This window comes from Rattus norvegicus, chromosome 7 (genome assembly GCF_021556685.1).
Source record: "Rattus norvegicus strain SHRSP/BbbUtx chromosome 7, alternate assembly SHRSP_T2T, whole genome shotgun sequence".
Taxonomy (NCBI): domain Eukaryota; kingdom Metazoa; phylum Chordata; class Mammalia; order Rodentia; family Muridae; genus Rattus; species Rattus norvegicus.
In genome coordinates this window covers 5,653,143-5,666,904 of record NC_141540.1, presented here as the reverse complement: position 1 = coordinate 5,666,904, position 13,762 = coordinate 5,653,143, and the positions used below count along the sequence as shown (strand labels likewise).

At 43.9% G+C, this 13,762-nt stretch overlaps 1 protein-coding gene, 1 long non-coding RNA gene and 2 other non-coding genes across 4 annotated transcripts; 1 reads left to right on the top strand and 3 right to left on the bottom strand.

Annotated features, from left to right (window-relative positions):
• Positions 1-293: 293 nt before the first annotated feature.
• Atp5f1b (ATP synthase F1 subunit beta) lies at positions 294-6,694 on the bottom strand. Its single transcript, NM_134364.1, is given in 10 exon segments — positions 294-541; positions 1,084-1,285; positions 2,061-2,273; positions 3,920-4,042; positions 4,140-4,298; positions 4,728-4,912; positions 5,138-5,259; positions 5,527-5,701; positions 5,927-6,109; positions 6,546-6,694. Coding segments are annotated over 10 exon segments (1,590 nt in total). The 5' UTR covers positions 6,673-6,694; the 3' UTR covers positions 294-440.
• Positions 4,997-5,068, bottom strand: LOC120093948 (small nucleolar RNA SNORD59). Its single transcript, XR_015626218.1, has one exon. It is a non-coding gene; the product is annotated as a small nucleolar RNA SNORD59 (small nucleolar RNA).
• On the bottom strand, positions 5,782-5,857 carry Snord59a (small nucleolar RNA, C/D box 59A). Its single transcript, XR_015626220.1, has one exon. It is a non-coding gene; the product is annotated as a small nucleolar RNA SNORD59 (small nucleolar RNA).
• A 294-nt stretch (positions 6,695-6,988) lies between the features above and the next one.
• LOC120093524 (uncharacterized) lies at positions 6,989-9,654 on the top strand. The gene is made up of 3 exons (XR_015625017.1): positions 6,989-7,152; positions 8,847-8,896; positions 9,562-9,654. It is a non-coding gene; the product is annotated as an uncharacterized LOC120093524 (long non-coding RNA).
• The last annotated feature ends 4,108 nt before the right edge of the window (positions 9,655-13,762 follow it).

Sequence of the window (13,762 nt, the reverse complement as noted above, 5' to 3'; positions counted from 1 at the left end):
TGTGACAAATATTCAATACATCCTAAAAGCTTAATTCCTGTCTTGAACAAGCCCATCTGTTTTTCCCCAGGGGGAAAGGAGTTTAGTTTTAGTGACACTTGGAGCAAGTATCAAAAATTGTCCTAAGAACCAAAGCTGAGCCTATAATGAAACAATACAAGGCCCATAGACTCTCATTAGAATGGATCTTTTTGGTAATCCTGTTTCTAACTTGTATGACTTTATCCTAAACATGGTCTCACTGTGAACTCAATTGTAAGCTGTTTCAGAAGCAAGATAAACAGACATAAATGAGGGTATATACTTTATTGAAAACTTTAAATACTCTTCAGAGAGAACATCACATCTTCAATCAAGGCTCTTGTGTGGCCTACATGGCAAACTGAGCTCTCAGCATGGAGGTCAGTGCAGAGTGCTGTTGTGTTTGGCTGAAGGGCCCCTCACGACCCATGCTCCTCTGCCAGCTTGTCAGCCTTTGCCACAGCTTCTTCAATGGGTCCCACCATGTAGAAGGCTTGTTCCGGGAGATGGTCATAGTCACCTACAGGGGAAATGTAGTTAGTAACAAGCTGAGGTATATCACCTTCTGCAGTATGTACACCTCACTACCTGATGGATCAATTATTAGCATGAAAAGAAACAAAACTTCCAAGTTAAATTTACTGTGTGTGTGTGTGTGTGTGTGTGTGTGTGTGTGTGTGTGTGTTTTCCTGGCTGTCCTGGAACTCAAGACCCTAGAGATCTACTTGGGAACACTGGCACTAAAGGTGTGTACCATATCCATCACCTTCCAAGTGTAATTAATTAAATACACTCAGACACACAGCACCTAAAAACACCTTGTCTACAGACTAAGTTCCAGGACAGCTGGTTCTACACAGAAAAACCCGTAATTTGGAGCACTTGGTTTAAGTTAAAACTCATTTTCAACTCAGTGACATGGGACAGTTAGTGGAGAGCAGGGTGAAGGCCCTTTAAGAAAGATAGACTGTACCATTGATCATGTTGTTAGAATGAGAAGACTGACTTCAGTTTTCTCCCATTTTCATAGCTAGGCTTGATTAAAAAAACAAAAACCCTCACCTGCTAAGATCTGCTGGAATCCTTTAATGGTCTCCTTCAGGGGCACCAGCTTTCCCATGTGACCTGTGAAGACCTCAGCAACCTGGAATGGCTGTGACAAGAAGCGCTGTATCTTCCTTGCCCTGGACACAGTCAATTTATCTTCCTCAGAAAGTTCATCCATACCCAAGATGGCAATGATGTCCTGGAGAGATTTGTAGTCCTAACAACAAACAAGAAAGGACAGAGTTACGTGCACTCCGTCATTAAGTTCCAGGGAGGGGTTGGGGATTTAGCTCATTGGTAGAGCGCTTGCCTAGGAAGCGCAAGGCCCTGGGTTCGGTCCCCAGCTCCGAAAAAAAGAACCAAAAAAAAAAAAAAAAAAAAAAAAAAAGAAGTTCCAGGCAGCCCTTGACCAAGGTCTGCGTCTTTTTTTTTTTTTTGGTTCTTTTTTTCGGAGCTGGGGACCGAACCCAGGGCCTTGTGCTTCCTAGGTAAGCGCTCTACCACTGAGCTAAATCCCCAGCCCCCAAGGTCTGGGTCTTATTCTCCCTATTCAATTACATTAGAAAACAACTGTTTGGGGTTGGGTTGTTTTTTTGGAGGAGGGAAGGGGGTTCTTTGTGTAGCCCTGGCTAACCTAGAACTACCCCTGGAGACCTCTGCCTCCTGAGTGCTGGGATTAAAGGTATGCACCACCACTGCCAAGCTGACAGCTGGATTCTTTTTTTTTTTTTTCCTTTTCTTTTTTTCAGGGGCTGGGGACTGAACCCAGGGCCTTGCGCTTGCTAGGCAAGTGCTCTACCACTGAGCTAAATCCCTAACCCCTTGACAGCTGGATTCTAAGGGTGAAGTACAGTACCCTGAAACTGGGGACACCTCATCAGTATCAATCCATTCTCAACTTTCCTTGATCATACAGATGACTAGAAAAAAGATCTAGTCTTATAGTTTTCAAATTCTCATGATTTGAAGACCCCACTTGGAAAGGTGCTCACCTGCAGGATCTTTTGCACCCCACGAGCAACATCATAATGCTCACTGCCAACGATGTTGGGATCCATAATTCGAGAGGTGGAGTCCAGCGGATCCACAGCTGGATAGATGCCCAACTCAGCAATAGCACGGGACAGCACAGTAGTAGCATCCAAATGGGCAAAGGTAGTTGCAGGGGCAGGGTCAGTCAGGTCATCAGCTGGCACATAGATAGCCTAAAGTGAGACAAGAACACAGGAGATCAGCAGCAACCCAACTGCTTCCTGCTTAAGCCAGCCCTTTCCAACTTTTTGGAATGAAGAAAACAGTATTTTTTTGTCTTGGTATCCCTGGGAGTGGCTTAAACTATGGACAGACTCCCTTATCTGGGCCAGCATACTATGCTACACTTTATGGTAATGGTACCAACTTTTACTTAAGTTTTGCTCTTAAAAGATGTTCATGCACTGCAATAGGGACGTGAGTATAACCTTATGAGGGTGCACCCTCTAGTGGTAAGGTCCATTTAGCACTGACAGCCTTGAGGACACACCTCAGAACACACAACAAGCAAGATAACAAATGAAAACTGGGTGTTGTAGTTCCTGTCTATAATCCCTACTCTTAGGACACAGAGGCAGTAGGATTGCTATGAGTTGGGAAACTAAGTTGAATAGAAAGTGAGCACCAGGTCAGCTAAGGCCACACAGGCAGATCTAATGTCAAAAACCCCCACCAAAGTATTTTATTATCATTGTGCTCCATATGCATAAATGAGGCTGCAGAATGGTCAAGAAGGTATCAGATCTCCAGAGCTAGAATTACAGGTAGTTGTGAGCCATCATTAAGTACTGGGAATAGAATCCTACAAAGTACTCCCTCCCCCTTTTTTTGGTTCCTTCAAGGCAGGGTTCCCCTGTTCCTGGCTGTCTTGGTTTAAGACCAGTCTGATCTTAAACTTGGGAGATCTGCCTGCCTGTTTCCTGGGTGGCTGGGATTTAAATGTATGGGTTATCACAACTTGCCTACAGAAAGTACCCTTAACCTTACCAAGCCATCTCTCCAGCACCAGCACCTTAGAATAACTAGAGTAGTGTTCCATTTTCTTTTCTTTTTTTTTGAGACTTTGTCATGTAGTTAAGTTGGCCAGAAACTCACTATGTACCTGGAAATAGCCTTGGGTTCCTGACCCTTCTGCCTCTGCTTCCCATGTGCTAAGATCACAGGCATATGCATGTAACACCAGGCCCAACTAATAAGCATTTGTTCCTAATTTAACCTTTACAATCTAGCATGTAAATACATAATTTTACACATTACTTTAACTGGTTAACTCTTCCTAATTAATAGTCCTCTTGGAGTATCCCAATCCTAGAGAGGCAGATTTATCATAGATCAGAGGCCAGCCTGTTTTACATATCAGAAAGTTCCAAGGCAAAACAAACACTCCAAAGCTAAATAATGAGACCCTTTCTCAAACAGCCCCTTTGGAGAAGTAGCAAGAATTTTTTTATTTCTTTGAAACATTTCTCTATAGAACATTGGTTGTCCTGGAACTCTGTGTAGAGCAAGTTGGCCTCAATCTCAGAGACCCACCTAAGTGCTGGGATTAAAGAGAAGTGCCACTTCACCCAGCACCTGGCCGTTTTGTCTGTCCAGCCTCACTGAGCATGTTTACCGTGTGTGCAGGTACCTGTGGAGGCTGGAAGAGGGCACCAGATTTCCTGGAGCTGAAGTTATAGATGATGAGCCATCTGGCATGGGTACTGGGCAACCTAAAGAGCTAAAAGTGTTCTTAACTGTGAGCCATCTCCATTATACATATAAATATACACCGTTTTACTACCTCCCTAGGTTTGTCTGACCACTTAATCTCTCTTACCTGCACTGAGGTGATTGAGCCCTTCTTGGTGGTGGTGATTCTTTCCTGCATTGTACCCATGTCAGTGGCTAGGGTAGGCTGGTAGCCTACAGCAGACGGGATCCTGCCCAATAAGGCAGATACCTAAAAGACAGAAGAAAGAACAGGGTCTTAGGTGTCTACATCTTTCTTCTGATGTGCCCAATTGGTGCAAAACCAGGCTTCTAGGTTCCCCTCATACCTCTGAGCCAGCCTGGGTGAAGCGGAAGATGTTGTCAATAAACAGCAGGACATCTTGGCCTTCCTGGTCTCTGAAGTATTCAGCAACAGTCAGACCAGTCAGAGCTACCCGGGCACGAGCACCAGGCGGTTCATTCATCTGCCCATATACCAACGCTACCTGTAGACCATAGACAAGTCAGAAAAGCCAGCAGGGTAATAAGGAAGCTACAGAGAAATGTAAGATTCCCAATTGGAGAGATACCACTAATGGGAACGCTCACTAGATGCCAATGTTTCTGTTTGCAAATTTCCTTTTCCCATTAGACATGAAATTTAAAACACTAAAAATAATTTCTGAACTAAAAATAAGACTGCCTATGTAAGTAGCTTCCATTCTATACCTTCAAATCAGCTTTCAAACAACTGGGTTACTTATTGAAAAAAAAAGGTCTATATATCACACCAACGAAAAAAATGTACATTGGTATTCGAGAAAATGATGGTGGGAAAGCCAAGTACTTTGTTTACAGAACTGGGGCACTTTGTATCAAATGTAACACACTAGTTTTATGAATAGGTGGATATCCATCAACAACTCACAGCTCACCTTGGAAGTGGCATCTTTTAGGTTGATAACACCAGACTCAATCATTTCATGGTATAAATCATTGCCCTCACGGGTCCTCTCACCAACACCAGCAAATACAGAATAACCACCATGGGCTTTAGCAACATTGTTGATTAGCTCCATGATCAGTACTGTCTTTCCAACACCAGCACCTCCGAAGAGTCCTAGGTTAAGAAAAAGTACTTCAGATCTCTGCATTCCGAAATTAAACAGCCTTCAAAAAAAATGTTCAGTTCTGTCCATTTTCCCCTTCTCAGGAATGGCATCTGGCTTCAGCAAATTCAGAAGAACGAAAGTCAGAAGCTAATCATCAAGGAAGGTTGTCAAAACACATCCAAAGCTTCCATTCTTTATTGTATTTGGAAAACATGTACCAATAACCAACATACCGATTTTCCCACCCTTGGCGTATGGGGCCAGCAGATCCACAACCTTTATACCAGTCACCAGAATTTCCTGTTCAACACTCATCTCTATGAATTCAGGAGCCTCAGCATGAATAGGAGCGAATCTGTAAGGTTTAGGGAGAAAAGATCAGTAACTAGTCACCATGCTGAAAAGCCATTTTAGTCACCGCTGACAGTTACATCTAATCTTGTCCCAGTAAGCTGTCACGTGACATTTTTCAACAATCCAAACTTCTGTATCTTTATTTTCAATACAACAGAAATTGAAGTAATACTGTTGGAAAACTTGCTTTATAACCAGTTATTACTCTTGTGTAAAATTGCAAGAAAAAAAAATCCCCATGTTCACAAATGCAACGAGAGAAACTTACTGTTTGGTTTTGATAGGACCTCTCTCATCAATAGGTTCTCCAATGACATTCATGATTCTGCCCAAGGTCTCAGGACCAACAGGAATTTTGATTGGTGCCCCCGAATCCAGTACTTTCTGGCCTCTAACCAAGCCTTCAGTGCCATCCATAGCAATAGTTCTGACGGTGCTCTCCCCTGTTAAATAGCATTAAGACGTTATAAGCACCAAAACCTAACACTATGTATTGAAGGATTATCAAAAGCTAACAAGCCTCCCTCTCTCAGCACCTGAGTGTGGCTTCAGCAAACTCAGAAGAACGAAAGTCATTTGGGTAAAGTCATCACAGAAGGGAGTTGGCATGGATCTTGTGATATTTAAACATAACAAGCTCTTTACCACCCCTAAAAAGTCCTACTTACCTAAATGCTGGGCTACCTCCAAAACCAGTCTGCTCTCCCTGCCTTGCACTTCCAAGGCATTTAGGATAGGTGGTAATCCCTCATCGAACTGGACATCCACAACGGCGCCGATGACTGCCACAATTTGCCCGGTGGCGGTGCCTGCCTTCGGGGCCGCAGACGACTGCGCCGCATAGTCTCTGGCTAGCAGACAAAAGATATTGGACGGCGTTGATGTTAGGGCAGCTTAAGGTCACCGGAATCCCCGATTTATCCCCCAAGGAAAGGCTGATGCAGCCCAGACTATGTCTCCTGCAAAATAGGGAGCCGTGTGGAGAAGGCCACGCTGCAATCGGGAACCCGCCCGCGCTGCTTTCCCAACCTCGTGCACAAAACCGCCATTATTCTTGAGTTTAGTACCCCCATAGGAACCTCAAGGTCAAGGCAGCTGCCCTCCACTTTAACGTAACAAAATGGGACACAGCTGGTTCGATCAACGCTCCCACCGGCGACTGTCCTTGCACTCTGCGGCTGGACAGTAGTTCGCTGCGCCAGGATCCTAATGGAGCACAGATCTGCTAGGCCCAGGCTCAAGGTCACGGGGAGAAAACCGAATCCCCTCCTCCAGGAAGGCGCTTACCAGGATGGACCCCGGCGGGAGCGGTTCGTAGTAGAAGCTGCGCCTGTGGCAGCGCCGCCAAAGGGTTGAGTCCCCGTAAGGCCCCGGAGGCCGAGGCCGAGGCCACACGCCCCACAAGACTCAACATGGCGGAGTCCGGGTGGAGACTGAGCGCTCCAGCGGTCCGGGGCGCCAGCCCTGCAGCCGAGGCGGGGCAGCTTCCGCCATAGGCACAGTCATTGGATGATCTTGATGTTAGTTATCTTCACTGACGCTCCTATAGGGTAAAAACTCGGAGCTCATCAGCTATTAGTCAAAACTGGTGCCAATCTGAAGATACCTTTTTTTAATTGAAGGAACCGCCCTCTAAGCCTCGAAACCTAATTGGGCCATAGGAACGTCAGTAGGAGTGGGTTTTTGGCGGAACTACGTTAAATAAAGGGGCGGGGTTCCGTTGAACCTATGCACTAGGCGGTCTTTGACTGTCCTTGGACTTTGAGTTGGGTGACAGCCGCAGATATGGAGTCCTGGCGTCCCGAAAGGCAGGAGCTTTCTGTGGCTCAACATGGCGGAGTCATGAAGTTTCCTCCACAGTAGTGAGGGTGGAAGCTTCCGGGCGGCCCAGCAGGTCGGAAACCTGGAGGGTCTTTATCATTTAAATCTGTGCAACGAAAGAAACGTCGATAGACGTTCTGCATCGAGGAGACAAGATTATTTATTTATAACATTCGAGGGATAATGAGTCACCTAGTCATGTAAAGAAACTGCCCTAAGCAGACGTGCTAGCAGAACCCTGTAGAACTTGACAGGTACAGGGCCAAGAGTTCTGAGACCCTGTCTCAAACACAAAATGTCAGAAGTTATAGACCTTGGCAGTGATATGTGTGCAGAAATCCGTAAGGTAAAGTAGAAAAGAAGGAAATGCTCAGCGAACGTTTGCCTGAAACCACATTCCTTCAGTTTGGTTGTAGATTAGGTGAAAAAATGACCCCACGGTGAGAAGCCCGAGCCAGCTCTCAAAGGACTTTTGAAGGAAAGTGGAGGCTGGCCAGAAGTGTGTGTTGCTCTAGAATAGAGAGTCACAGAATCCATGACGTCCTTTGAGATATTCACTTTATTCAGCGACAATGGGGATCGGGTGGAGCTCTAACAGGGAAACCCTTAGTCTTCCTCTGAGTACACACATAACTGTATAATTGCACCTTATTTTATTTATTTATTTATTTATTTTGGTTCTTTTTTTTCGGAGCTGGGGACCGAACCCAGGGCCTTGCGCTTCCTAGGTAAGCGCTCTACCACAGAGCTAAATCCCCAGCCCCAGTATTGCACCTTATTACTTCCCATCATTTTTCTGCATGACAATGAAGAAAGTTTCTCCCTGTTTGACAGTGGAGAGCTAGCAAAAGTTGTAACTGGAAGGAACACACCCATATCCTCCTAGCAATTGCATGTATGTGTTGTTGAAACAGTCTTTTTTTTTTTTTTTTCTTTTTTTTTCGGAGCTGGGGACCGAACCCAGGGCCTTGTGCTTGCTAGGCAAGCGCTCTACCACTGAGCTAAATCCCCAACCCCTGTTGAAACAGTCTTGCTGTAGTTCAGGCATGCCTTGGTCTGAGGTAGTCATGCTGTTTCAGCCTCCCCATTACTAAGCCATTACTAAGATAATATCTAATAACCTTGCTAAGTAGAGAAGAGCCCAATGCAGAACAAGATGTTGCATTCCTGTAATGCCAGTACTTGAGAGTTTAAAGTCACTGGATAACACTAGGTGACAATAAATAATAAATTAATAAAACACAGGAAGAAAAGAACCAAAAGAATGTCAATATATGATTAGCAAGTAGAAGAAAGAAATACAGGGCAGACGAATACTAAGATCCAAGGATGTAATCCAAAGAATCAAGAGGCTAGTCTGGTGAGACGTCTCGGTGAATAAAAACCTACACTGCTCTCATAGAGGACCTGAGTTCAGTTCCCAGCATGCACTTGTGCAACTGGCAACTGCCTGTAATTCCAGGGATCCAACACCTCTCCTGGCCTCTAGAAACACTGCACTCATGTGCCCTCTGGCCTCATGAGCACCAGGCAAACAGTGCATGTAGGCAAAACACTGAAATATACACACAAATCAACTTGAATCAAGAGTCAGGGCTATGTAGTCAGAAATTGTCCCATTAGAAAATAAGAATGTTGTCCTGGGATGCAGAGGTTGGTTTCTGGGGCTGCATTCAGTCAGTCTCCATCTTGTTCATTATGTAAATGTGTATGACCATTTTGCTTTTGTGTATTTCTATACATCATGTGGATGTGTGCTACCCTTAGAGGTCAGAAGAGAACACTGAAATCCTCAGAGACTGAAGTTACAGACAGTGGTGAGTCTCCTCTGTGCACTAGGAATAGAATCTGGGTCCTTTGAAAGAATAGCAGTGCCCTTAACCACTAAGACATCTCTCCAGCCCTTCTTCACCTTACTTATTCACTATTAAGTATCTTTGGTATTTTTGAGACAGGACCACTCTGTATAACCTGGACTGCCCTGAAACTCTCAGCATAGACCAGGCTGGCCTTGAACTCACAGAGATCTACCTGCCTAAGGATCTTAAATTTTGGGATTAATGATATATGCCACCACTCCCACCACAGGTTGTATTTTAAAATAGTCTTTTCACTGAACCTAGAGCTTACTGTTCCTGTCAGAGTGCCTGTCAGTGAGGTGCCATGATCTCTGCCTCCCTAGGTTTGGTCACCACTAGCATGTCCTCTCCCCTCCCAAAATAAAAAGCAAGATGACGAGGGCAGTTTGGTCAGCACTTAGGGTTTGGGATATAACTTTGTGGGTACAGCACTGAACCTCATAAAACCAGGTGTGTGACACATGCCTATAAGCCCAACACTGGAGAAGTGAAAATAGGATCCAGAAAGCTGGGGGAGATGGCTCACCTTACCAAAGCCGATGATCTGAGTTCTACCCCAAGAACTCATATGGTAGGAGGGAAGAAATAACTCCTGCACACTGTCCTCTTATTTCTGTCTGCAGTCCTCCAAATAAATACATGTACTTATAAAAGCGAGAGGGTAATAAATTCAAGGTCATCCTGGCTACATGAGACCCCCATCTAAAACAAACAAGGTATGTGCGGCACACCACTACTCAGGTAGGCCAACATGGTCTCTCTCTATATAGGGAACTCCAGGCCACCCAAGGCTTCAAAGTAAAACTTTGTCTCAAAATGAGTAAATTAACTTATATATAATATAGTATACTATCAGTATAATATAATGTTATTTCAAGTTATGTAAATATTTTAAATCCATTTGAGTTTAACAAGTATGAATTCATTCTATGTGGAAAATAAGTCGAAAGGTCTGTAACTAAGCATAGGACATTGAATGTTTGTAGTTCTGGGCTTCACACATATTAGACAAGCACTCTAAACTGAGCTGTTTCTCTAGCCTCATACACTTTTGGAGACAGTTTGTGGCACCCAAGCTGACCTGAAATGTAAGATTCCCCCACCTCTGTCTGCTATCACTAGTGCTGTAATAACAAGAATGTGCAAGGGCACCCTGAGGAAAAAGTGATGAGTCTGTGCTTTGCTACAGGGTAACCCTTTATGTTTTGAATATGTATGGGTGCTTTGAGTGTTTTGGCCTAGGAAGCCAAAAGATGGTATCAAATCTTCTGGAATGAGTTACGGATGGTTGTGAACCACCTGACATAGATGTTCGGAATAGAACCCTAGGAGAGCACTGTTTAACTCCTGAACTACCTCTCCAGGCCTCCACCTCCCTCACTTTGAGGCAAGGTATCTGTGGTGGTTTGAGTGAGAATGGCCACACAGGCTTATACATTTGAATGCTTAGTTCTGGGGAGTGGAAGTGTTTGAAGAATTAGGAAGCATGGTCCTGTTAAAAGTAGGGGTGGGATTGTTGGAAGTTTCACTAGGGGTGGATTCTAAGGCTCTCAGCTACTTCTCCAGCACCATACCTGTCTGCTTCCCATCATTACAGTAGCCTAACATTCTGAAACTATAAGCAAGCTCCCAAGTAAATGCTTTCTTTTGTAAGAGTTGCCTTAAGTTATGGTTCTCTTCACAGGGACACAACCATGACGAAGGCAGCCTCACTGTGTAGCCCTGCTGGTCTCTAACTTACTGTTACGTAAACAAGGCTGGCCAGAAACTCCGATCTTCCCACTTCCCTCTCAATTTAAAGATGTGTGCAACCATTCCCAGTGCAAAAATCTTTTTCTCTTTAGAGACAGGGTCTCACTGTGTAATTTGCTATGTAGACCAAGCTGGTTTTAAATTCACAAGTTTCAGCATGCCTCTGCCTCCCAAGCTTTTTTTTTTTTAATTTTTATTTCATGTGCATGTTTTACCTACACGTATCTTTGTGTCAGATCCCCTAGAACTTTTTATTTTTCCTTTTTTTCGGAGCTGGGGATCGAACCCAGGGACTTGCGCCTGCTAGGCAAGCGCTCTACCGCTGAGCTAAATCCCCAACCCCGATCCCCTAGAACTTAAGAGTTGTGAGCAGTACTAGGATTGAATTCAGGTCCTCTGGAAGAACAGCTAGTGCTCTAAACTGCAAACCCACCACTCCAACCCTAAGCAAGCTTTTTAAGTAAGACTACTGTCATGCATTTGTCTTTCTGTATCTAGAGCTGAAGTTTCTATGGCTCAGCTAGAATACATAAGGAAAACAGGAACAGGACCAGGGCAAAACCTTGGTCTTACTTAACTAAGCATCAACAAACAAGCAATTTCTCTATTAGCTTATTTATAAAAGGGCCAGTAATGGGATAATCTCATTGGGCTGTTCTATCAACACTATCTGGTTTATAGCCCATACATATTAGCGATTTTTAGTAATTTATTTTGCTTTTTTTTTTTCCAGAGCTGGGGACCGAACCAAGGGCCTTGCGCTTGCTAGGCAAGCGCTCTACCACTGAGCTAAATCCCCAACCCCTTATTTTGCTTTTTAAATTGATTTAAAATATGCATATGGCTGTTTGGTTGACTGCAATGTATTCTGTCCTCTCGTAAGTCAAAAGAGGGTCAGGTCCTCTGGGACTCTTAACTGCTGAGCCATCTGGGGTAGGTACTTTTATTTTAGGGGATGGAAGGATGGCTCAGTGGTTGAGAGCTGACTGGCTGCTTGTGCAGAAGCCCAGGGTTTGGTTTCCAGTGCCAATAGGGAGACTTACAACTCTAACTTCAGTACCAAGGGACAGAACAGTCTCACAACCTCTGAAACCAGGCATGTATGTGGTGTATATACATGCAAGTAAACACTCACACACAGGGAATAAGACTTCTTAAAGTATTTATTTCTACGCATGTGTTTTGTGTGTTGTGTACCACACACATGGCTAGTGTCCACAGGCTAGACAGATCTGACCCCTGGAACCAAGTTACAGACGGTACACATACATACACCAGGGACATATGCATTTTTAAAAAGTCCCATCACGCTCACATTCGTTACCTTCTAATTTTGTTAACGTTTTCCTGCAACCTCTTGACCTCCCCCGCCCACCCAATCCTAGGTAATTGAACCTAGGGCCAGATAAGCATTTACCACTTAGCTGTTATCCCTGGCTCACTTCTTTAGTGAAAGCAGACCTGTTTATACTAAAATAACCGATTAGCTTTGGCTGAGACAGCATTAATTGGCTTTCTGAACTGACTTTTTAAACTTTTGGCACCAGATTTGTCCAAGTGATACTTTCTGTGAAATTCCAAGTTTCTAGTCAGATGTACTTGGCATCCAATTTGTAATCAAGTGACAGTGTCCCGAAACTCCTAACTAGAAACATCACCAATTTTATGATGAAAATACTGAACCAACTCATCTTACAGTATTAATATCCACACTGATCATGGTCCATTATAGTTTGCATTACTCACGAGGGACACATTCCAGGACCCCTAGCAGATGTCTACAACTTTGTAAAATGCTAACCCATATTTTCCCTTTTTGCTTAGGAGGCAGAGGCATGCTGAACCCTGTAATGTTATGGTAAAGCTTAACCTACATATTAGGCACTAACACAATTATTTTTTCAGGGTTCATGATTAAACCCGAGTGAAATGCTGTGCCACAAGCCTATACAATTTTTTTTCTTTTTCTTTTTTTTCTTTTTTTTTGGAGCTGGGGACCGAACTCAGGGCCGTGCGCATGCTAGGCAAGCGCTCTACCACTGAGCTAAATCCCCAACCCCTACAATTTTGTTATATAGACTTTCTATCACCATACTCATCCTTACAAGATAGACTGCTTACAAGGTTAGCTGGGCTAAATGACAGTTATGGCTTAGTGCTGGGGTACTACTAAGGTTGGGACCTATATTTATTGAACCTATTTCCACAGCTTGGAAACCCAAAGTCTTAATTATCTTTCTCATTTTATTGCATTGGTATGTGAGGGAGTCAGATCACTTAGAACAGGAGTTAAAGTTGTAAGCTGCCATGCGGGTGCTAGGAATTGAATCAGGGACCTCTGGATCGATGAGCCATTCATTTCTCCAGCCCTGAAACACAATTTTTACTTAGGACAGAACTTGAGGTTAAAACAGAGAAATAGGGTTCTTGCTGACTACATGAGAGAACCAAGAATCTACCTCAACACTTCAGTTCATGAAGAACTGAGCATACCGATGCAATAATTCTTTTTTTTTTTTTTTTTGGTTCTTTTTTTCGGAGCTGGGGACCGAACCCAGGGCCTTGGGCTTCCTAGGTAAGCGCTCTACCACTGAGCTAAATCCCCAGCCCTCCGATGCAATAATTCTTAATCTAGCACTCAGGGTGGAAGCAGGGTTGCTAAAGATCAGCTTAAGCTCCCTAGCAGGAACCAGTTTAAAAAACAAACAAACCGGGGCTGGAGAGATGGCTCAGCGGTTAAGAGCACCCGACTGCTCTTCCAGAGGTCATGAGTTCAATTCCCAGCAACCACATGGTGGCTCACAACCATCTGTAAAGAGATCTGATGCCCTCTTCTGGTGTATCTGAAGACAGCTACAGTGTACTTATATATAATAAATGAATAAATAAAAAAATAATAATAAAAAAAAAAAAAAACAAAAACAAACAAACCAACCAACCAACCAAAAAAAAAACAGGCAACTGGAAAGGTAGCTTAGCAGTTCAGAGCATTGCCTGCACCTCTCAATTACCAGTGCTCTCAGGGGAACATTCACACATGTAGAGAAAACATGTACACACAAAGTCAAGAAA